The following is a 24,850-nucleotide window of genomic DNA, read 5'->3' as shown; positions in this document are numbered from 1 at the left end:
TTAGTACCATGCAGAATGATTATGCTGCTGCAATTTCTACATAGGTACCTGCCAGGAAAACAAGAAAAATACACAAAACATTGCATAACAAGCAGTAAACCAGAAGTAGAGATCCAAAACAATGGCAGGCAATAATCCATGTACTGTACTATACCTGTATTCCAATAGACAAGCATCTGTTTTTCTTGAAGTGGTCCTTCTTTCTATCTTCTACTGCAACGGTGGCAATAGTTGTGGTGGTGGTTACGGTGGCAGTGTTGTTCCCTACATGTTGACTTGCAGGGCCATGGATCTGTGCATTGGCAGCTTCAATAGCAGCTGTCAGAGCCTTCATACTGTCCAAGCTCTCCGTGGAGTTGCTAAGTCCAGACTGACTGATGATATCTCCCCTCTGTCCATGGCCATCCATATATGCATCTTGGGCAGATTCTGTGCTGCTCTGGGCTGTGATAGAAATAAATGGTTTTGTGGTAGTTCTTGGTGGGACTGGAGGCGGTGTCTTCTTATAGGTCGTAATGCAGGATGACACTGGAAAAAAACATATGAGAGTTCTTGATTTATCAAGGCTGCCAGGAAAATGGATGCAGATAGGATTACAAAGCATCGGTGCGCATGGAAAGAGCAGATGTAAGAAGCACACTGTTAGCCACAGAACCCCCAAAAGCTCCAATATAAGGGCCATAAAAATACCTTGCTTATTGGTGTCCTCTGTTCCTACTAATGTGAGTGGCAGAATTGCCAGTAGAGGGAAACAAATTATCTATTTGCCAAGTTCCTCCTTAGTCTCTTTAGGATTGCTTTCCTCAGTATATTGTCTAGTAACTGTTCTAAGTCCCATGGGAAGAAGTTCTTGCATCAAAATGTTTGTTCTGCTCATGGCTTCCAAATGAGATTCACAAGAATGATGAGTCTCTCACCACTTATCCTAGCTGAACTGTACTTCACACAGCCTTATTGCAATTGTTTTCTTTCTGTCTCTACCCTGTCCTACTGTATTTATGAAGCTTATTTGGAATTTTATACTACATTTCTCTGCTTAGAGATGGACCCTTAAACCTGTGTATTTCTTGCTATGAAACATCTCACTTGTTGCACAGACCTCAAATACTTTGAAATGCTCTGTAAGCCTCTGAAGATATTGAAAACAGCACTTTGCCACACCTGAATTTCTCACTATAAATAGAAGATATCAGTTCTGGAGAAAAACTGCTTGATTTTATACACAGAGAGTTAGTGTAATAAAGTCAATAGCTAAAGCCTGGAAGTGAGTGGGACTACTTAAAGGAAAGCGTAAGTATAAATGCTTATAACAAGAAGCTTTAATAGAAGTCGGGCCCACTGTAGGAGAGGAACTGGTTCAAGGCCATCTTAAAAATCTGAACATGCACAAGTTCATGGGACCTGATGAAATCCATCCACGGGTCCTGAAGGAGCTGACAAATGAAGACGCTGACCATCATATTTGAGAAACCATGGCAGTCAGGTGAAGTTCTGGATAACTGGAAAAAGGGAAATATAACCCCCATTTTCAAGAAGGGGAAAATGGATGACCCAAGGAATAACAGACCAGTCAGTCTCACCTCTGTGCCTGGCAAAATCTTCGAGCAGATTCTCCTAGAAGGCATGCTAAAGCACATGAAAAACAACCAGGTGCCTGGTGACAGCCAGCATGGCTTCACTAAGGGGAAATCCTGCCTGACCAATTTGGTGGCCTTCTATGATGGGGCTACAGAACTCATGGACAGGGGCAGAGCAGTTGATGTCATCTACCTGGATTTGTGCAAAGCGTTCGACACTGTCCCACACGACATCCTTGTCTCTAAATTGGAGAGACATCAATCTGATGGATGGACCACTCGCTGGATAAAGAACTGGCTGGATGGCTGCACACAAAGAGTTGTGGTCAATGGCTCAATGTCCAGCTGGAGACCAGTTACGAGTGGTGTCTCTCAGGGATTGGTGTTGGGACCAGTCTTGTTTAACATCTTTGTCGCTGACATGGACAGTGGGATTGAGTGCGCCCTCAGCAAGTTTGCGGATGACACCAATCTGTGTGGTTCGGTTGATACGCTGGAGGGAAGGAATGCCATCCAGAGGGACCTTGACACACTTGTGAGGTGGGCTGATGCCAACCTCATGAAGTTTAACCATGCCAAGTGCAAGTTCCTACACCTGGGTCGGAGCAATCCCAGACACAGCTACAGGTTGGGCAGAGAAGAGATTCGGAGCAGCCCTGTGGAGAAGGACTTGGGGGTGTTGGCTGATGAGAAAATGAACATGAGCTGGTTTCAGTGTGCGCTTGCAGCCCAGAAAGCCAACCGTATCCTGGGCTGCATCAAAATGAGCGTGACCAGCAGGTCGAAGGAGGTGATCCTGTCTCTTTACTCTGCTCTCGTAAGACCTCACTTGGAGTCTTGTGTGCAGTTCTGGTGTCCTCAACATAAAAAGGACATGGAACTGTTGGAACAAGTCCAGAGGAGGGCCACGAGGATGATCAGGGGACTGGAGCACCTCCTGTATGAAGACAGGCTGAGAAAGTTGGGGCTGTTCAGCCTGGAGAAGAGAAGGCTGCATGGAGACCTCATAGCAGCCTTTCAGTATCTGAAGGGGGCCTATAGAGATGCTGGGAGGGACTCCTCATTAGGGACTGTAGTGATAGGACAAGGGGTAATGGGTTAAAACTTAAACAGTGGAAGTTTAGATTGGATATAAGGAGGAAGTTCTTTACTGTAAGGGTGGTGAGGCACTGGAATGAGTTACCCAGGGAGGTTGTGAATGCTCCATCCCTGGCAGTGTTGAAGACCAGGTTGGATGAAGCCTTGGGTGATATGGTTTAGAGCGAGGTGTCCCTGCCCATGGCAGGGGGGTTGGAACTGGATGATATTAAGGTCCTTTCCAACCCTAACTGTTCTATGATTCTATGATTCTAAGTTTTTGAGAACTCCTCTTTTTCTGTTTTGAAGGCTGTGGTCTCTTTTTAAGTGCTGGTATATGGATTTAAAGGCTTAGCTTGACATTCCCAGGTTAAAACCTATTGGCGTCTATATATAGAATCACATGGAGAAAGCACTACATGGAGATGGAAACATCTTCCTTTAAGGGATAGTTGGCGTCTCTGCATTACTGAAGTCTTGGAATGCTTTCAAATGAAGAAAGAAAAGTCCATTAAGAACAAAAAAACAGCTATGATAAACTCTATTCTTTAAGAAAATAAATGCAGGAATGAACCTGTGCAAAGTTCAGACACAAACATGTTAACATAAATTCCTATTAACAGTAATCATATGGCAAGAAATGAATCATCAGATCATTTTAATTGGCAGATGTCTATGCCACCCACATAAAAGGTAACTCTACTACAGCTGTTCTGCTTTCTGTTTGTACTGTACATGTTTGTTGAGCCAGAAGCCATTATGGAATTACTTTGACTAGCTCAGATCCATATGCCTCATCTCCAGATAGCTGTAGGAATAGTTACAATATAAAAGGTGTTTCCAGGGCATGAAATCACACAGGAGTTTTTTTAGGGATTGTAGTGTAAGTTTCTGATAACATGTCTGAACCCCTGTTAAACATGTTGAATGCTAACGGAAAAAGAGTGTTTCACTAAGGCAGTGAGGGTTTTGAAACTATGATTCACTTCTGAAAAATCAAACAGAAACCACAGCACCTTTGAGAGGAGAGATGGCTAAAAATGAACTTAACAAATTTTAACTGCGCGGAAGTGACTAGTGGATTAGGGGTTAAAAGTGTTTTTAAAGTGCTTATGACAAGATCAGTATCTGGAACTAACAAAAGGATGACAATTTTACAAAGGGGACTGTGGATTTTGTGCTGTTCTTTACTGGTTTTGATAGTGCCAAAAAGCATTCGGTGCATTCGGTGTGACTGTGCACATTCAGGTAAATCAGCTGCTTTTGCTGCAGCACAAGCTTTTACTCTGGGACTTACAGAGAGTTTTGGAGGCTGCTGCTTGGGTTATGATATCCCCAAAACAGCCCAGGGGGTTCATGGTCTGGAGAATGTTCTCTGAGTAGTGGAAATGCGAACTGAGATTCACTGCTGAAAATTCAAAGCACATACACATGCATATATCTGGGTAATGCTTTGGGAAGCTGGTGCCAAATTTGTCTAATAGAGATTGGTGTGCAGTGTTACTTTGCAATTCAGCAAAGTATAAATTGCACCATTTAAAATACGCTAGACAAGGTCATTGTGGAACTAGTGGGGACAAGCCAGCAATTTCAGGACATCCCAGCAAGGCACATAAGTATCATTTTTCCTACATAGCAGATAGGGAAATGATAATGAAACACACTCAGAAAGTGCTCTTAGGTAGCAGACAGAGCATCAAAACCAAAATGCAAGCCTTAACAAGACTTGTCCACACATCACTGGTCATCCCCCACTAGAAAGGGAGTCAATAGCAACTGTCTATCAACTGTTACCATGCACTCTGGACACAGCAGTACAAATACAGAAATGCCTGATTAAGATGTCTTTCATTCTGTTGGTAAATGTACTCAATGAGGAGTCTAATCCACACTGCAATGAAAGATGTTTGCACTCAGCTAATTAAATCTGAAGTTATTCTTAAGAGGGGGAGAGAATTGACAAGTCATATGGTGAAATTGTAAAGAGAAACGGCAAACGTTCTTTTAGCAAGTCAAAACAAATCCTCAGTTTCCTGGAGTCATGCAGCACATACTGTACAGCTCTGGAGAAGCAGAGTGTGCAAGTCATAAAAGAACCCCAGGCACTTCATTACTGGAAATGATGTAAGCTCCTGCCGCTCCTCTGCAGAAACGACAACAAAACAATGCTCGGGCCACCGTCGCTGTTGGAGGCAGCTGCGCTCTCAATGCTGTAGCTGGCTGAGCCCTCCAAACGGCTGAAGCACAGTGAGGGGAGGGATTGGGTGCATCAGTTTTTCTCCGGGTGCTTTCAAGAACCTGGCAACTTGCAACATGGCAACCTGAAGGATCTGCCCACTGTTCAAGTGGCTATGGTATTTTAAATGCCAAGCTGCTTGAAAAACAAAACAAGTACTCCCCAAGAAAAATGACAAAACCCTAGCGTTCTCCTTGTGCAGCCAAGAGAGCCTGAGTGCTCAGTCAGTGCTTGGGAAGAGCACATCACGTTGTGATCTGTCCCTGTGGGCAAAGGGGAAGCTCATCCATCCAGCTCTCCTGCAGCAGAGATGAACTGCCCAGCAGGACAACTCGGAGGGAGAAGATCACAAGATCAAGGGACACATGAAAAAGATGGAGAAATCTTCACTTCACACACAAGGAACTTTCAAGGGGTTTTGCACATGAAAGTCGTTTTAATTCGCATCAGGAAGTGAATTTAAACAGCTATATAAATTCCTTGATAAATATGTTCTTGGACATGGATCAAAGGGCGAAGTTCTGTATGGAAACTGATCTGACTGGAGAGTCAAGTCAAAGTAGTCTTGTTTTCCATTAAAATTGTTTAGACATGGAGTTTATCAGAAATATATTTTTGAATAGGAAATGTGTGTATAAACCCCCAGTTTGTCACAATATAGACTAGCTTTTCGTGGTGCTTAGAGCACACATGCTGCTGGAGCAAGTATGCATTCCTCTCCTAGGGCATATGCAAGGCTTAATCCAGAAACTAGTTAAGTCATGCACAAGAATCTTCCGACTCTCAAAGCACCTTGAACTGGCCCACCGTTTCCAGCTGTATCAATCTACCAAGTAAAGCCCTCGTTTTCCTTTTGATCTTTATCCTTCTTCTGTAGCCTTCCTTCTGGTTACAGTTTAATCCTAAATACCTAGTGAAAAAGCACTTTCTCCAGATTGAGAATAAAAAAACCCCAGTCATGGTGTTTGTCTTCCTAGCCAGTATTTCCAAACAACTAGCTCATGGGACAGGAATTTGGAACAGGGAGTGTCAACCACCCAGTTCAGAAGGAAGTCTAATGATGAAAAAAAATAATCCCAGATTGCATAATAATAAAGGTTTGAATTTGAATGTTTCATTGTAAGAGCACTTCAGTTGTTTAAACATGCTCACTAGGGAGATGAGCCCTCAGGAGCAAACATCAGCATGCAAACACAAAGTTTTAGCTCGGTGAATGAGTGCTCAGGAGAAGCCCAAGGCAGATTAATGTTTGTGAAGAGATCAAATTCATGCACTGCTTTGAACAGTTCAAGTGATGAGATATGTAAGCAATATCTTCCTAATTTGGCAGCCTCATATTAACTTGTTGACTTAGTTAACAAATACAGGAATAAATGAAAGTGCAAACGTAAACTTAATTAACATAATGGTGTTCCTCTTGAGAAAAAGGACTAATTCCACAGCTTGAAAGAAGCAGCAAAGGACAACTTGAGCACAAGTAAGTATTAAGGTACAAGACAGGAGTTCTTTTACTCCACACAGATGTGCTTCAGTCTTCCGATTCACTGTCTGTTAAACACGTGTGCAAACAGCAGTGCCCTTGCATCTCACACAACTGCAACACAAAACACAGGTGTAGGCACATCCAAGCAGATCTGAACCTCACAACTGCAGCCCCTGAGCTCCCCACACAGAGGTGCAGCGCTTGATTTGGCTCGGTAGAGTTGTTATTCTCTTTACCATGCACTTATTTCCTTACCTTATGGAGATTTGGGGGGGAATGTTTGGAAAGAGGGTTTCAGATCCTGTATTGTTATTTATACATGCAAAAACCCGGTATGTCCTTTCATGTGTTTTCCTAATAAAAACCTATTTTCATATAGCAGATGGCTTCTGAGGATGTAGAGATTTACTATTACAAAACTGAAATAAAGATTTTCATAAGAAGTTCTAAACCGCCCAAGGGAATAATACCACAGTGAGTTATGGGTATCATTATCCCAAATGAGAACTACTGAAATCTACGTACTACACCATCAGGACTTCTGCCAACAACATGATTTTTCCATACCCCCACCACTGCCAAGCCAGATACCTTATCCGACAAAAAACTAAGCTACACTGGGTTAAGAAACAGGCATAACTGCTAACTAAACTGCAGAAACCTACGCAGAATACCTAAACTATCTTCACTGCACACAGGAGCACCACAGATTTAACATTCCATGTACTCTGAGGTCTAAAAGCTGGTCCTGGTGACCTTTCATAAGTTTGGACATTTCTGTTTGCAAGTAGGGTGCCTCTAGCTGTTCAGCTGGGTACAAGTAAAAGATTTCCTGAAACCTAGGAGAGAGTTGAGACTAAAAATGGTTCACCGTGCACCTCAGATGGACTGAGTTAGAAAATCTGCACATGCAGTCAGTGGATAATAGGTGAATATTTCTCCAGCTGATGGAGACTGCTTATGCCAGTCAGAAGTTTAATTGCTATCCCAGGGAAGGTGAATTAGTGTACAGAGAACAGGTGAGATAGTCAAAGATTTCTGCTAGATGCAGTTTATGACTAGGATATCACCATAAATTATGGATGCACAGACAAACTCAGTGCAAATGCAAGCAAACAGGAGGCTTCCTATGAGACCTACTTCACTCCTTGTACTATATAGACATATCTGAACTTCTCTATACATAAGAATTACCAGTACGTTAGCAGCACACAACTAAGCAATTCAACTCATTTAGCCCGAAAACCAAGACATCTATAGACAACTGAAACTCTGGAAAAAAGATTTCACATAAACTGAAAGTCATTACCCAAAGTGGATTATTGCTAGGATGGTTTATAATAATTAACTACTGAAACCTCTGATTTTTACTGGTGTCAAGCAATTAGGACTTGGCTTTATCTTTCCTGAAGAGATAAAATAGGTAAGAATGGGACCATTTGCAAGCCCTAGACTTAATTCCAATTAATGCATGTGAAATGCCTTAATGAATGAAATGAATGCAAATGAAATACCTGAGTTAGTAGTTGGAGGTGACAGCAGTAGCATATGCTTCTGCCATTCGCTTGCTAGCAGCTGTCTCTATGAGCTTGAACTGCACTGTACCTGAGGATATGGTGCTTTACAGATGGGTTTGATCCTGTCCATTGGCCCATGGGACATGATGAAGCTATACACCCACAGACAATATATGAACAGCTGAAATTCAGTTGGGCTGAGTAGGAAGTCAGATGTGAGACTATTCTGGCCTTGCCCTTAAACTCTGGCTACCAACAAAATACCTGGATAAACACCACCAAGAACTGCAGGGATGAGGATGTGAGTCTCTTCTGGGCAGATGCTCCCCAAGAGTTCTGAAGGTTCAAACTGCTGTGGAAGGTATCTGATACAGAACATCAAACACAGTGGAAGGTATCTGATACAGAACATCAGCCTCTACATTCAATGAAGCATGTGGGAGAAGAATGAAAAGAAGAAAAAAAAACAATACAGCAATGTGGTCTTTTTTAGTTAGCAGGTGAATTATTTATCATGTCTTTTCATCTGTACAGCTTTTTTTTTTTTTCCTGAGAAAATCAGAGAAACAGTGGTTGATCTATAGTTTAAATCTAGTGAACCATTCAAATGCTTTCTTCATTTAAATAGTTCACGAAGTCCTTCACACTTCTGCCCCATTTTGGAGCAGTCGTGGATAACAAGAAACATTATAATTTCAGATAAAAAAAGGACACTTTAAAATACCATTTATTGTTCAGAATTTACATGTCTTAAAATCACCATGGTAAGAAATTGATGAGCTTTCTGAATATCAATACATGAATATTATAAAATACATTTATGGAAAACAGAGGAAACCTGGTAAAATATGGTAGTTTATCCTATTTAGACCAAAAATGTAAAAGTAAATAAATGTAATAATATCCAGGTTGATGAAATCAGACCCTTTTCCTATCTATTTTACAGGAAGCAACTTCACTGGCACTTTAACACATTTTTATGCGTTACTGCAGCACTCTCAAATTCCAGAATTTGCATCCTTTTCCATCTGACAATACTGTTAATAAAACAAAATGGGAATTTCTTTTTTTAATGTGGAGTTGTGCTAACCAAATAGGGACACATATATGTAAGCAGCTGTTTAAGTAAAAACACAGTGCAAGATCCAATGCCTGGATTTTCAGAAACACAAGGGGTTGAACTCTCTGCAAGTATCAAGCCACCTTAGCCAAGAAGATATATTTAAGTAGTTTCAAATCCAAAATATATACTCCAAAAAGATACTTATTTTTTTGGCTACTAAGGAAAGGTTGAATTTAAAGACTTTGCCTACGAAGGTACATTGCAAGTCCTTGGTGCTAATCACTTGAAAACCTCTTATTTACATTTCTGATCTCAATGTGGATTCTTGAAAAGCTGAACCATGAATACACAACCTAATTTCCAGACTATACCAGCAGCTCTTTCAACATGCCAAAAGCGAAGCCCACACTTGCCACTCTGTTTGGACACATTACCATAGGTGCTATTTCTCAAAATTATCATGTAACTGGTACTGGACATATTAATATACTCTTGTGTATATGGTTTGCCTTCAGTTGCAGATGGAATATTTAATATCTGAGCAGCCAATACATAGGAGTCTTGAACCCTATCAAACCTGAAGATATATTATCGCAGATGTGTGGTCAGAAATAAGGCCACATGTTACTAAAGCTCTCCTGCAGCAAGTACTGCGGGTTGTGCCCTCCTTCATTGTTCATTAAGAACTGCATTTTGTCCTTCCTGAGCCTGTGCTGCCAATCTGTCATCCTCCCTCAGTGCCAATGGAGTTAAGTGATGATAGAGCAAGTTTAGCCCTCAGTCATTTTAGGAGGAGTTTGTCAAGAATTTAATGGAGAAACTGCAGGTTGAAATAGTAGAGCTTTTGTCACATAGGAGGTTGGGCTAGAGAGTAATTAGGATTCTCCTCTTATAAATCTGTGAATCCCAGCAATTAACCTGTGAACCTAGAGGAGACTTAAGCAAGCCAATTAACTCTGAGTAATCTGATCATCTAGCCTTTAAGTTAGCTAGGTATTAATGCAGTTGGACATCACTTTTTTCAACATTAATGCAAGGATTTTATTTTTAAGCTTTTCACCACAACCAGCTTTCAAAAGGAAATACTTGGCTGGGCTATTGACACTTCAAAGTGTAATTTCTGTGTAAGAAAAACATAACTGTAAAAGTTGCTCCCTTTTCTTCAGTCTGGAAATGTACCTTTGTTTGCTGCTGATGTTGGAAAGAAAACAAGCTTCTACTGGTTTTTACTCCCAGTGGTTTTCTGAATACTTAATAAACTTAAGGTAGGGTAAGGAGAATTCTGTATCATTGCACACACTGGCATCAAGCTGGTGCCACCTAATTTGATTAGTGATGCATCTAAATTGGTTTAGAAATCAATTAGTTTAAATTGCTGCAAACCCACCCCTGATCTGGACACATTTAGAAGTGCATAATGACTGATAAGGTCTTTTTTATAACTGAAATGAAAATGCATTCATAAACGCATTCCATAAATGGAAATAAGAGTGATTCCCTTGAAGAGTTTATTCCAATTAACTGTATCAGTTCAGTGATTTTAAACTTACTTCCTTCTATGCCATGGTGTGCAAACAAGCTGTACATTGTTATCAATTACATCCATTTGAATCCACTGCAAACTGCAGGGATATAATTTAACTCAATGACAATTTGTGAAGATTAAGAGCACTTTTTAATTTTCTGGGTCATAATCAGTTCTCAGGGTTGCTCTTTTTTAGTTAGTTTGTGCTTACGTGGTTTGGTTACTTTTACATCTGTGATTTTTTAAAAGCTAAAATAAAACACAGAACACAGTGAGCAGCATTGTTACTAATGAACTTTTCAAAGCTGACCTGCACTGGAGAAGTTCTGTACTATGAGAAAGGTACACATGTACATATGTGACAGTTACATTCCTCCAGTCACCAGGGGACTGGTATACACAGCAAGTACGGAAATGTAGGTACCAGTTTTGCATGTTATTCAACCCTAAGGCTGTTCAGAAGCTTTTAAGCAATCAAGAAAGTCGTTGCTCTGATGCAGATCATTTAAATGTGTTTAACACAACCTATATGAGATAGAATTTCCTATTTTCAGTACAGTAGCCACCTACTGTACTAATCAAACTTCTTCATGATACTGATGAGTACAGGTTGTATTTCCTCACAGCAGAAAGCACTTTGTCACCTGATCCAATAAAGGACTCAAATCTTTTTAAATTCTTAAAAGAAAGTACAAACTCAAGCTTTTTTGCTCAGTCCCCAGTGGCATCAAGGCTTTACTGCTTTCACATCATCTCGAAAGTCTACCTTTCAGTTTATTTTGAGAATTTTATTTTATGCTATTTGATAGATTATATTAAATAGTTTGGCTAAGAGTTAAAAGTTATTCAAATCACAGCAATGATGAAGGCCTGCTCTGTTTTAACCAGATATATGTTGGGAAGAAACTGTACAAATACCAAAGACAAGAAAATGAAAGCCAACACAAACTTACTTAAAAAAGAATGTGATTGTTAAAAACAACATGAACAACTTTTTAGCTGCTACAAATTGCCATGAAGCACCACAAGAATTGATTTATATCATTTTACTATCAGTTTCAGTGCAGTTCCCTATAATTCAAATGAGTGCAACCACACACTGAATTATTCTCATATATAATTATTAATAAACATAAATGTACAAAGCCACCATTCCGGAAGGAAAGTATCATATGGGTATTGAGCAAGAACAGGGAAGTTCAGTTGGGGAAGTACTGACTTGTTTTTAAGCAGCCAGTACTGCATTTTTTAGCACACTTATCGCTTTTGGGCTGTTCCAGTCCAAGCAGGAATCTCTAAAATAAGCAAGTTATGCTCTTGTATTTCCTAAGAAAACAAACCCAAACCAAAACCAAAAGCAAGAGCTGCTTGCAGCAGGAAGAAGGAAGGGAATAAGGAAAATTATGACTAAATCCATGCTCCAGGCTGTCACCTGAGAGAGAGAATTACAGCCCCACTTAAAAGTTCTGCCTCCCCTCATAAGGTTATCAGATGACCTGTTAAAAGTCACCTGTCAGGGCAGATCCACTAGTGCTGTGGGGGAAAATCCAGTCCCCTCTCAAATGGGGAGGAAATGGAGACAAAGGGTTTACACAAGAAATTATACTTTGGCCTGAATTCAGGTAAAACTGCAAAACTGACTCAAGCTTGAGAACATTATCATTTTCAAAACCTAGAAAAAGTGGAATTTTTTGGTGAATGAGGCATATGAAAAATGTGAATGAAATATGTTTTGAGGTATTAAAATCTACACTGAAATCTGATTTCTATCTTCCCATTTTACATTCAAGTGAACAAGCTACATCCTTGCTCAGTGACAGGTTTGAGGTTGCTGTGAGTGACCTTATTCCTTTATCTATTTGCTTGTTATTATGACAAGAGTCCTACTTAATAATTCAACACATCAGCTGAAGATACTGGCTTGGCGTGAGAAATTCCTAATGATCATCCCGAGTGTCCTGAGCACAGAAAATACTGACATCTCATTTGCTGTCACCATAGTGTACAGATAAGAACATTTCAACAAATCGGAGCACAGAAGTCACTTCTTGCTGGGAGTCCTCAACTAGCAAGAGAACATCAACAGTTCCCAGAAGACATTTAGACAGAGAAAGATGGTAGCCCAGGTACACATGAAAGAGGACAGACCAGCCATGTTACATTTAAGCAAGATTTGAATGAAAGACATTCTCATTTATTTTCATATATTTCTCCATTTATTAAAGAAACGCCTGTAAGACAGGCCTTGAAGAGATTCAGATTCAGAGTTTGTAGGAGACATTAGACACAAACTCCCGTAACTTCCTTGGAGACATCAGCTGCATAGATGATAGTCTGAAAGCTTATTTTTAATTTTAATTTTTATTTTTGTTTGTTTATTTTGTTTCTATTTCACTTAAAATAACCCAGTTCACTAGAGGTAGAAATTTTAAAGCTTGCCAACAACATCATGAAACCCTGATGGCTGAATTCATGTCGTATCATTCCAGTAGCAAAAATCAGAGTTTTATTTCCACAAGGACCAGAAGTATTGTCATGGTAAGATCCAACTTTTCTTTCCCAAAACCACATAGTATTTATTTTCCACTAATATCTTTAGCCAGAGATTTTGGAATGAATGCTCATGGTCTCAGCCTGGGATAAACCTCCCTTTTCTCTAACCCGTAGACAGCAAGATAATATTAGCATTTCTCACTTTTGCATATTATAAAAATGAATAATACACTTTGTACTGGCTTAGTTAAAAGATAAATCCAGAGCTTTGTGCTGGCTAGAGTCAAAAGGTAGACCCAGGACATATAGTTACTACACAAAAACAGAAAGCAAACACACCCAAACAAATTTTGACACTTCAAAGTATCAGACTTTTTGAATCCCTAGACTATAGAAGTGCTTTATGAAGCTCATGTGGCCAATACAAACTCTCTGCCAATGCCAGAAAAGTGAATCCTACAGATCTGTACAATTTTACATGCACATGGAAATACTCCACACCTCCTTGTGCATGAGTTGCAGGAAAGATCAGGTTTTTAACCAAAGCTCCAATATTTCATTTTCTCCTACCATTTTTTGCCCCAGCCTGAAACTTCCTCTTCTTAGTCACTCCTCTAATAAGACCTTTTTCCTACTACTCCTCCAAACTTGGTGGTTTTTTTTGGAACAAAAATTTGTCTCTGAGACTTCACTGGTTCATGGTGAATCAGAAGGTAACCCAAACCTCTGACCAAAGATGCTCCCATGGGCAAACAAGAGATGAGAGAAAGGGGAAGAATCAGGTCTGGATCTTCTTGTCCAAATCAAACAGTTATAAATAAATAAATAAACAAATAAATAGATAAATAAACACACTAATACAGAGTACTGTGAATGTTTGTCAAAAAGGATGCTTATCAGAGCAACCCACAACGCAGTTCAATTTAGGCTGTTGCGTCTGGCTCTGCTTTGCTTGAAAACCTCCTTTATATGACTCTGATTTCTGTTTGCACAGATGTTTGAAGAATGTCCGTCTTAATACCAGCACCTTTATCATGATTTGCTATTGTCATCAAATTATGGAGTTTGAGCAGTATCACTGTCAAATGCCAATCACCCAGCACAAAAAGCAAATAATTAAAATGGACAGGTGATGAATAATCCACAAAGCATTTACGCTTTTCAGAAATTGTCTGTTAACAAACGATAAACAAATTCACGTGTAATCATGAGGACTGTTTGCAAACAACTTGGGAGCTAGGGAAAATTATAGATTCAAGATTAAAATCAGTTCCAGTGAGGAAGTCAGCTCTTGTTACCAGTAATATTAATATTGTTTACTTTTTATCACAGAGGATCTAAGAGGATATACAGACTGTGCATAGCTGTGGGTCACAGCAGCACCATTCATGGTTGCACTGCACCCAGCTGAGAGGACGGTTTGAAGCTAGTTGGATGTTTTCCAGAGGAGCTATTACTCTGGAGTAATTATAAAAGTGGTTTAAACTGAATCACTACACCCCCACTTTTTATTTGGGATTAAGGGTATCCATATGAAGAGTTATTCTGGAATAACCACAGTACTTTTGGAGAGCTTCCAGGGTTAGGGAGACTTTGCTGCAGAGAGGAGTGCAGCACACAGAGCCAGCAGTCTCCTCCCACGACCTTTGTTTTCTTCAGAATCTGTCAAAGTCCTGGCAGTTCTGATTCCCTTCAACTTTTAAAGATGAAAAAGGGCAATATTCAAGGTACTTTGCCTGACTTGGGTGAAGAAAACAGCAAGAAAGCGTGTGAATGAACTCTTCTCTACCTAAGATTTCTCAGGGCAGAGACTTCCCTACCTGCAGAATGATTAGAAAAAATGTGAACTATTAGAACTTAGTAATTTCAAAGGCAGCTTATTACATCCACAATGTCATTCCTTTGTGCATGAAATCGCTGTTTTATCCATGTACACCAGGAGTGAAATCTACTCATGAAATAAAAAGGAACTTTCTTAAGTTTTCCTGAATTTAATGCATAATACTGTGGATGAGTCATTTTTTCCATTCAGTTGACTTTTCTATACATGTCTTGAACGTGCTATGTATTAATAGCCAAGTAGGTCACCACAGCAGTTTTACTTGAGTTTGGGAACCTGCTGATTTGACCTGTTTATCAAGAGAAAAGTGTAATCTCAACAGGACAAGATTGTTTCATATTTTTCCTCCCTGTTTTCCTCTTGTGAGCAATTTCTTTTTAACTCCCTAAAGCCAAGTAAAAGGTCACTGGCCTAGAGGACTTTTTTCCCCCTTCTTCTTTTCTAACATCTGTACATAATTCAAGAAAAAAACCCCACAAAAAAAAAAAAAAACCCAAACAGTTCTCTTTATATAAAAGCTTAAATTGTAAAATTGGAAAAAGCATACACTTAGTGTTCTTTATATATGTCTGTGTGGAACCTCTTTGGGTATGTCTTAAGCACACGCAATAGAATTTAGAGTCTTAAAATGGAAAATAAATATCTATATTTATGAACAAACCTATAATGATAATGGGAAAAGTGCAAAACCTGTCATGACAGAAGTGAGAAGACAGTCGTTTCATACCTCACCATGTTCACACAACAGAATGGACTTGAGCTCTGCTGAGCATGTTTGAATCCTTCAGGATGGAAGGCTCTGTGCCCTCCAATTTAAGTTAGCATTACAAAGAGCTTTCAGTTTTTAAAATGTCCTAAGCTACTTTGAAATGTTCCAGAGCTTTGTTTTCCTAATTTCCACTGGTACAAGTTAAAAGTAAGATCTCCTAGATCATTGTATTAGCCTCACTAAGAACTGAGCCAATGATACTTCTCCTCCCACATAAATGATATGTCGTCAAAACAAAAATCGTGTTAAAAAGGCTACGTTTTTGCATTCTTCAGACTGCTGCATGCCACTTGGTCAAGAACTGAGCTTCTTGTGACCTTCCAGAGCCTGCCATGTGTGAAATTCCTCCAACGTGACAATTTTAACATCAGTTGCATTGTTAACACATGGTCCTGTCTGCACAATGCTTGTTTTGCACTTTGCCAGATGAGGCATATGCAAGATGAATTGTTAGTGTGCATGTGCAATTTTCTAATATAGGCATTATTATTCTTGGAAATGCATCCGGAAAATCTTTCTTTACATTGTATAATACACATTAGGGGGACAGGTAGGCAAGGAGCTGGAAGGGTATGTGAAGTTAGAAAGAGGAGTCCACAAGTATAGCAAATACCTGTGTGCACGTACTTCCCTGGACACACAAGTAGAGCCAGCCATGCACACACATACAAAATTAAATTCATCTTGAAATCTGCCTTAGAGTTTTGCTTTTGTTCTCATCTTATATGATGCAACAAATTTTGAGGTATGCTTTTGTCCTGAGCTTTGACTTGTATCTTTGGCTTCTTTCAGGATATTCATTTTGGGTAGCATTCTCAGCTTCTTCAGCATCTGACACTGGGAAGGATTATTTGGTCTATCCACAGCTTCCACACAATACTTGTTAAGTCCCAATGCATCTTGTAACACTAATCATTCTGACTAAAACCACAAACCACCCAAAACTTAAGTATAAACACATAGATCTTGCAGGAAAAACAGGCTAAAAACTATAAAGTAAAATCTACTGGAAGAGAGCAGAAGAGCTTCAAGGGCTCAACCAGTGTCATGGGCCTTTCTAGATGAGGGTGAAGCTTCCTAGGTGATCCTTATCTACAGGTAAACTACATTATTTGATACCACATACTGGAGTTAAGAGGTTGGTGTCCACAGCATTAACTGGTTTGGATCCAAATAGAACTTAGTTCCCCACCAGTTCTTCATAGAACACCCTTTGAAGAGATACTCAGAAATCAGTTTTCTGGAAACAGTTTTCTTCAGCTTTAAGGTAAGTATATGTGCATGTGCATGTATTTGTATAAAGGTGTTACTGGGACATGGAGTGAATTATAGTTAATAGCACCAGATGTCCTATGGCTTTGTGTCAAAGACAAAAAACTTGCAGCTTGGTTGCTCACACAGCCTGCTTGCTATGGGCTAAAAAAATTCTGCTTATGAGCAAAATAACACACGTTATTTCACTGCTCATTCTAGCACCAGGCCTATAATTACTGCATTCTCAACTATCTTCCACATTTCCCTTGAGCTGTGAATTACAAGCTTTCAGCATATTGGATACTAGTACTGTGGCATGATTAGATTACCATTTCCACAGGTTGCCAAAGCAGAAGAATAGCTCATCTAAGTATGAATAGGTTCATTTACTTGAAGAGAATTTTCTTTACCTTTCAGACTAATCATCTGTGTCTAACACAAGGTAAAAAGAACAGAATTTTTTTGCAGGTTAGCTTCTTTCACAAAATAAAATTTAACCCCTAGTTTTCATATCCCAGCATTTCAAGGTATGCAGATTTGGGGGTTTTGTCTGGCTGCTCAGAAGAAAGGTGCTGCTTACAGAATGCAGATACAGACCTGTTTTCTATTGTAGACTGAATGCATTAGTCACTAAGGACGCTAGCGCAATAATGGAAAGTAGCCATTTTGTGTTCATTTTAGTGCACAGCCTTGGAGAGGAACAACACACATATCCCTGTCACTGTTGATGTACTGTTGAATAGAATACAAAGATTATAAGTATTTTATTAGTTGCTTATGTGTTAAAAAGGTAATATGCACAGAGTAAACATTTCCCTTTGGAACCATAACAGGTTTCAATTTGAAATAAGAACCAGCATTTGGGGATATTTGTTATTTGCAGGCTATTTATAGTGTGAACATTGAACTGCGTGTGTTCAGAAATACTCACTATGCTGTAATTCCAGCGCTTCCAAGCACCCATAAACCCAGCCTAATGGGCAGCACCTCTCAGCTTCACAGCTCTCTCATGCTGACAGAACTGCAGGCAAAGCAGGAAGGTGAGTCCACTCTCCTGTCCATTCGAGTATATAGGTAATAGAGCACATGCAAATGCTTGGCTTTTTTATGTGGAAGCTGATAAACCACACATGGTGAAGCATGTCAGAAGCAGCCCCAGTGGCTTGCTGTCTTCACTTGCCCAATGATGATGGAAATCTGGTTTTGCTCAAATGCATTCACTCCCTTGCCCTACACAATGGCATAAAGAAGGCAGCCCCACATGTTGCCTTCCCAGCCATTTGCAACTTACAAAAGGTTTTCGGTTGGTGCAAAAGCTGACTGACTCAGAACATGGGAGAAGTCAGTAAAGTCACTTCCACTGGTGAGCAGCCTTTGTGGCCCACCCCTTATGTCTGTAAATCAAGTCCCTGACACACATTTGTGGCCTGCTCGGCACTGTTATCACCTCTGTTTTAACTCTCTGGTTTATGATTTTATTATTTCAATACGGTCTCCAGACCATTTGCGAACCGCCTACAGTGCCTGGCAGCTGACACCATTTGGGAAATGTTGCCTTATGATACTCCTCTGCAGTAATTACATTAAAAGCTTGTTAAAAAGGCAAATTTAAACAACTTTGGAGATATTCGAGGAGAACCACAGATTTTTTTCTTGACATGCATCATTATGTAGTAAAAGAACATTCCGTGAAACACAAGGATATTTATTCAAGAGATTACACCCCACTACAGTTTAAGCTAGTTTGGGCAAAAAAGGACAGCACTAGTTAATGATGGTTTGCAAATTACATCCAGAGAGAAAATACCTGTGTTTCCAGTTTTTGTTAGCCTGCATGTGGCCACGTGAGTACCGCCCACAGAAACACTACTCCCTTCTTTGTTGCTCACACACACACGCACATCGTTCTCCTGACTTTGTCAGGACTTCATTAATGTTTTTCCATTCAAACAAGCATCTAGGCAAACAAAAACATGCCGCCTATAGGAAATGTCCTTTACCTGGAAAGGTCCGTGTCTATTTCTCCATAGGACAAACATTCACTGTGTTTTCTGCTGTGGCTGCTTCCCAAGCTTTCCACACCTACCTCAGCCCTCCCTCACACTGCATCTTTTTGGATGCTCTTCCCAAGTCTCACTGCTTCTCACAAACCAGTGTGATTACAGCTGAATTCTTCTCTCTTTACAGACTCCCAGGACATTGTATTTTTGCTCGGTAGTTCAAAGCATCATGCCTATAGTTCATAGCATGGCCTATAGTGCATCTGCTGTTCTGCTTTCTAGGACGATGCAGTAAATGTTACATTCTTTGTGCAGAAGGATAAAGTTCCGGTGTAAGTACCTGCTCACTGCACAGTGCATGTGCAAAATGTCTCAAGTTTTCCAGCATGCTGTTTATGTCCTGTTGAGGCACTGTCTTTCTGTAAATTCCAGTTATGACCCGACTCCTGTACACCGGGTAATTTCAACCTGGCCATTTTCACCTCCCTGCTGTGAAGGAAATCCAAAGCAAATTCAAAGCACACTCACAATCCACTTATCAAACATTTCCAGAAAACAAAAAGAGGAAAAATATGGAAGAACCTGTATAAATGGCTATAAACGCCTAAAAAACACAGGCACTCTGGGAAAGTAACTTACCCTACCTTCCTTACAACTACTGTGTTTGAAGGTGATGAACTGCCCTTTAGCAGTGTTTGCCCCCCTCCCTGTACTGAATGGCAGGCCCAGATGACTAATTTTGGATGGCTAATTAGGCAACAGGAATCCCAATGCTAAACAATTCCAGCACTTTGCTTCACAAAGTTGCCCCTAATTGTATTTAGTGCATTTTCTCCATTTTTGTTAAGCTCCAAGATGAAAATCTGGAGACAAAGAGGCACTATTCTAGCTGCAGAGTTTATCTGTCTCAGACACAGTGCTTGCAAATGTGCAGAAGGGCTCCACTTTGCTGTTTGTGTAGTGCTGTGCAGTGGAAATCGGCAGTTTGTAGGCAGCTCTTTCAAAGATCAGCAAGAACAAACACTCTATCTTCTCTGATTTCCCCCTAGTTAACAACAGATATTGACCTTATAGAATCACTGTAGCACACTGTGAATCACGTATGAAATGCAGTTTCCTCATCTGCTGTGAACAAGTTTAGCTGTGCTGTTTTTAGTACCCATTGTCAGAGGGCTCACAGTATCTTCAGAGACACAGCTAAGACAACCTAACTCACCCAAAATAAACTGTTAATTTTCAATAAAAAATACCTCCTTTTTAATTTCTAAAATCCTCCCAGCAAGCAGCTTGTTGTAAGTCCTGTCCCACTTCCTAACACAGTTTAAAATCTTTTAAAAGTCCACGTTTTATTCTCCCAAGGGTTCAACATGTGCTTAAAGGTAAAATGTAATGAGAACACAACATTTCAGATGGGAGGATCCTACAAACAATCATTTAGTACAACTGCCTGACCACTTCCAGGATGACCAAAAGTAAAAGCATGTTATTTAATCAGACAAAAGGAAAGTGCCTCAAGCTTCACCAGGAGAGTTTCAGACTGGGTATTGGGAAAAATTTCCTCACTGAAAGGGCAGTCAGGGATTGGGACAGGCTGCCCAGAGCAGTGGTGGAATCACTCTCCCTGGAAGTGTCCAAAACCAGTCCCTTAGTGACATGATTTAGTGGTGGACTCAGCAGTACTAGGATAACAGTTGGACTTGATCTTGAAGGTCTTTTCCAACCTAGTTGAGTCTATGATTACTCAGGGCACTGTCCAAATGCCTCTTAAACACTGACAGGCTTGGGGCATCAGCTACCTCCCTAGGAAGCCGGTTTAAAAAAACATCCAAGGGAGATTCAGAAGTATGGGCAGATGCCTTACTAGCAAGCCTAGGGTCAAGAAATCAACAACTGTTATTGAGTACCTATTCTTTTTCCCATCCAGCAAAACTTACTTCAGTAAACATCTCCCAGATTGCATCAGAAGAGTGATCTCATATAACAAGTGCCATACAGAGAAAACCTAACTTGTGCTGGTTCCCTGCTCAGCGCATTTCTTGTGCCTTCTTATTCAATCATCAGAGACCTTCTGTGAGCTTTATTCATGTGACTAGTCTCAGGGATTAAAGTGGAATTTGAACTATCTTAGTATGGCTCTGGAAGTTTTGAGGCCCACAAGTAAATCAGAAAGAATCATCTGATTTCTCAGTGGAAAGATGTATTCTTAAAATCCTAATCAGAACATTTCTCTGTAGCTGGGTTAAGAATTTGGAACCTGACCACATTTTTATGGCATTATTCATTTTCCCTTCCTTTTGTTGCATTCAGTTGTAAAGCTTCTAATCAGTGTTTTTCCCTCATCCAACTTTTATTATCATCCTAGAAACAAAATATCTTTTAACATTTTAACACTTATTAACAATATATAAAAGCCATAGAAGATGACTGAATTACTGGAGTAATTACAAGGAAATTTCAACTAGGTTTTTTTTTTTTTCTTTCCCCTTGTGAAGCCCCATTAACAATGCATAGTGTGTATGTTAACAATGTATACAATGTGTAATGGGGTAGGAGTCTAGCAGAAGCCCCCTAGCAACACAGGAACAGCATCTAGCGGCACTGCTGGTTTTCTGAGACTCAGATTTATTTTGGGACATACAAACTACACTCACACTTGAGCTACTGACATAAGTAGAGGCAGAAAATGTAAGCAAGCTACCTTTAACTGGTGATCACATGGATGCTCAAGTACAGCAAGTAGATTTGCATCAACAGTTCATTCTGCTGATACAAGGGCTGTCCTGTAAGCTGCACCCAAATGCAAGCAGAGTTGTCTTGGAATGTTCACTTCCAAAAATGAATCATAAAATGTGTTATTTTAAATGCACAAAATCCAAATTTCCATATGAGCATGTATAATTTGCACTCATGGAAACTGTAGGAGCCTTCTTTTCTCCTGCTCTCAAGTAATCAAAAGTGAAACTGTTTCAGCTATTTGCATGCAATTAATTTGCTGTTGCCTCACTTACACTGCTATGTCCTGTTATACATTACACATCTAAGGACTGTACACTTTATACACATAATTGCATTTGATCCTGTGGTGGAAATAAATTTTATAAGCCAGCCAAACTTCTCCTAACCACGTATACATCTGCTGTCTCCCTGAAGCTCTCTGACAGTTAATTCCCTTCACATCTCCTGCACAAGAGGTACTGTTCCCAGTGCCCTTGTGAGGTTACAGCCTGCTCCCACCCCACATGACTAAATCAAAGCATTCCAAAAAACCAAAGGGACGGTCAAGTCTCTGGAATTTCAAAGCAAACATTTTCTGTATGTCTGGTGCTTCAACCCCTGCCAAGTCATTTCTCCTGTTAATCATGTGTTTTGTTTAGCACACCAGCCCAGCTCCTGACTCCCATTTCCCTGACAGAGCAGAGGCTTTGATTCTGGCCTGATACACACCTGGATAAATTCTTCAAGGTCAACAGAACAACACAGGTATAAATTGGAAAGAAACAGGTCCAGAACTGTCTTTGTGTATGTGGATATCATATAGTAAGAAGGCAAAACATACCTGTTGTAATTTACATGTCATAAATATACATGTTGTATATTTGCATGTTGTAAAACATAGTTCAGCATGTTCAAGAGCGCACACCCACAGGGAACAACAGCCACACCAACACATGTGCAGGTACTCTGCTGGGAATGGAAGGTCACCGTGGCAAGACAGTAGGCATCTTGTGATGGATGACACACCTATTTTAACTGAGGACAACTCAAATATGGATTTTTCAAGCCTAACCAAAGAATGCTAGAGCTCTAGGAGAATGACAGGCCTATATAACATGACTTAAATCAACATTTAACTTACAAACAGCAAAGTCTCTGAAAAGCATTGTATGTACATTGTATGTACATACACTGTATGTAGGGTGATCTAATATGGGACTGTGCTACACCATAATGCAGAGCTGCTAGCTTGTTACACTCCACTGACTCAAGGCCATGCTGGCTGGAACAGAAAGTCAGATCCAAAGCTGCAAGGGTTAAACAGTGTGGTTTGTTCAGCCCTGCCTAAGGGTGAGCTTCGTGGGAGCTGTTATCTATGAAGAGTAGTAAACACTGATCATAGCCAGTGTCAGATGCTTCTGAATCAATTGCACACTCTCCTGGGCCACTTGTGCGATGGCATTAAACTGTAATGGGCATGGGGTGGAGATGCATCAACAGAGTTCCCCTTCTGGGTGTGGTAATACAGTCTCCCTCTGTGGACAACTGTTGGCATCTAGAGATAGCTAGGAAGTGCTGGTAGCTCTAGATGTGCCTGGTCTGAGTGGATTTCCAAAGCAATGGCTCTATGGCACCTCCCTTGCCTTCCTGGGAGAAGGAGCCATCTACCACTCCCCTGGGTCAGCCCAGATTAACAGCAGCCATTTATTCTCTGCTGCCACTGCCCCAAACAGAGCCTTTCAATTAAGAGTCCCTTTCTGTTAATGGATATAAACCTAACAAGCTTCCATACTAATCAATGCAATTTTTTATCTAAATACAGAATCTGCATGTGAGAGGATTGAGAAGCAGAAGAGAAGAAAGGAAGCAAAGCAAGCAGATCCAGACCAAATACTGGGCTCCACTCACTGAAAAGCTAAGGACAGGTATAATTCTTCCAGTTTTACTCATGTAAAAAGCTCTCTCTCCCGCACACTGCTCCCTCATGCTCTTTGTTTCTCATACTAACACTCTCAAAGATTTGTGTCTTTACACAGTCATCCTTGCTTGAAATTTCTTTAAACTGCAGTAGGATAATGCCCCTGGCTCTGGGGGAACCCCTTGCCTGAGGGATTCCTAGGGATGTCACTTCTATCTTATGAAACTGAGAGTAGCTAAATTGCCGAAGGACTGACTAAAGATACAGTTCTTTCCTTGTAGCAGAAAACTCCTTTTACTAGCAAATATTTTAAAGGAATCCTATAGCATAATACATATGCCTCTGTATTTTATTTTCTATCAACTAAGATGCTGAATTTCTGAATATTGTGATCTGTGTGTCTCATTTGAAATTTGGACCTTAGCCTGTGCTTCTACTACCCTCGACCTTAGACATCCTCTTTGGCACCATTTGAGCTGATTTCCCCACACCCATTTCATTTTTTCACTCTCTTTGCATGTACATGTGGCTTTTAATCACACGCAAAAGCTTACAAGAACACACAGACAACCCTGCAGTGAACATAAAGAGGGAAGTGCTTTATTCCTTTGGTTTCTCTCTCTGCCCTGAGCTGTGCCCCACAGTCTTACTGCTTTAAAGACTAACTCCCAAAATACTTTTCAGGAACTTCGTTAATCTGGTATTACTTATGGTTCTAATATTTCAAGGAAGACCTTGAATGACATTAGCCAACAGGCAGTGTGTAGCTATGGACATAATTATTTCTGAGGTAAAGACCTTGAGATGAATGTGCATACGGTTTACATTTGTTTTTTAAGGGAAGTCCCTAATGAAGCACATTCCCTATCCCACAAAGGCATAACAGTCTGCAAAAATGGTGGAGATGAAGTCTTCCCATTAAAAATTAAAGCCTTTGTTGCCTCCACAGTGGTGAGCATTAGGCAATTACCTTTAGTCTTTAGAACTATTTGTTCAGATAGGTTTGTAAATAAATCCCTGCCTTCACAGATCTGTCACATTAAAAATAAATAATAAAAATAGCAAGCTACCTCCTGTTCCAGAAGATGCCAAGGATTTCTGCAAGTGTAACGCTTTTCGCCCCAACCACTGTATGCATTTTGTCTGCACTTTGTTCACAATCTTCTAGCTATTTATCAGTAAGAAGCAGAAAGCAAAACCACTACTTTTGCTGATTTCAAAATTAGTAACAGCACATTTCTGAGGAAGTATATAGATTCTGGGCCAATGAAAGTTGTTGTTAAGGTCACTGCTGTCAAATACATGGAGCACTCGGGATCCGTTCTGTGCTTGACAAGTCTAGTTTGTGTGTCTCAGGGCATACGTTGTACTGCTAACACAACC

General features: G+C 40.2%; 1 protein-coding gene across 4 annotated transcripts in view; it reads right to left on the bottom strand.

The window, feature by feature from the left end:
- Window positions 1-24,850, bottom strand: part of DLGAP1 (DLG associated protein 1) — a 397,255-nt gene that overhangs the window by 30,414 nt on the left and 341,991 nt on the right. For all 4 annotated transcript variants that reach the window (XM_061356370.1, XM_061356372.1, XM_061356371.1 and 1 more), the window contains one exon: window positions 155-528. In XM_061356370.1, coding sequence (XP_061212354.1) covers window positions 155-528 — 374 coding nt within the window. The remainder of the gene's footprint in view (window positions 1-154; window positions 529-24,850) is intronic.

This window comes from Neopsephotus bourkii, unplaced genomic scaffold (genome assembly GCF_033783945.1).
Source record: "Neopsephotus bourkii isolate Nb327-2 ecotype Australia unplaced genomic scaffold, CSIRO-AGI_Nbou_v1 NB_846, whole genome shotgun sequence".
In the NCBI taxonomy this organism is placed as follows: Eukaryota; Metazoa; Chordata; class Aves; order Psittaciformes; family Psittacidae; genus Neopsephotus; species Neopsephotus bourkii.
Note: the sequence above shows the minus strand (reverse complement) of the source record. Positions and strands in the feature narration are given on the sequence as shown.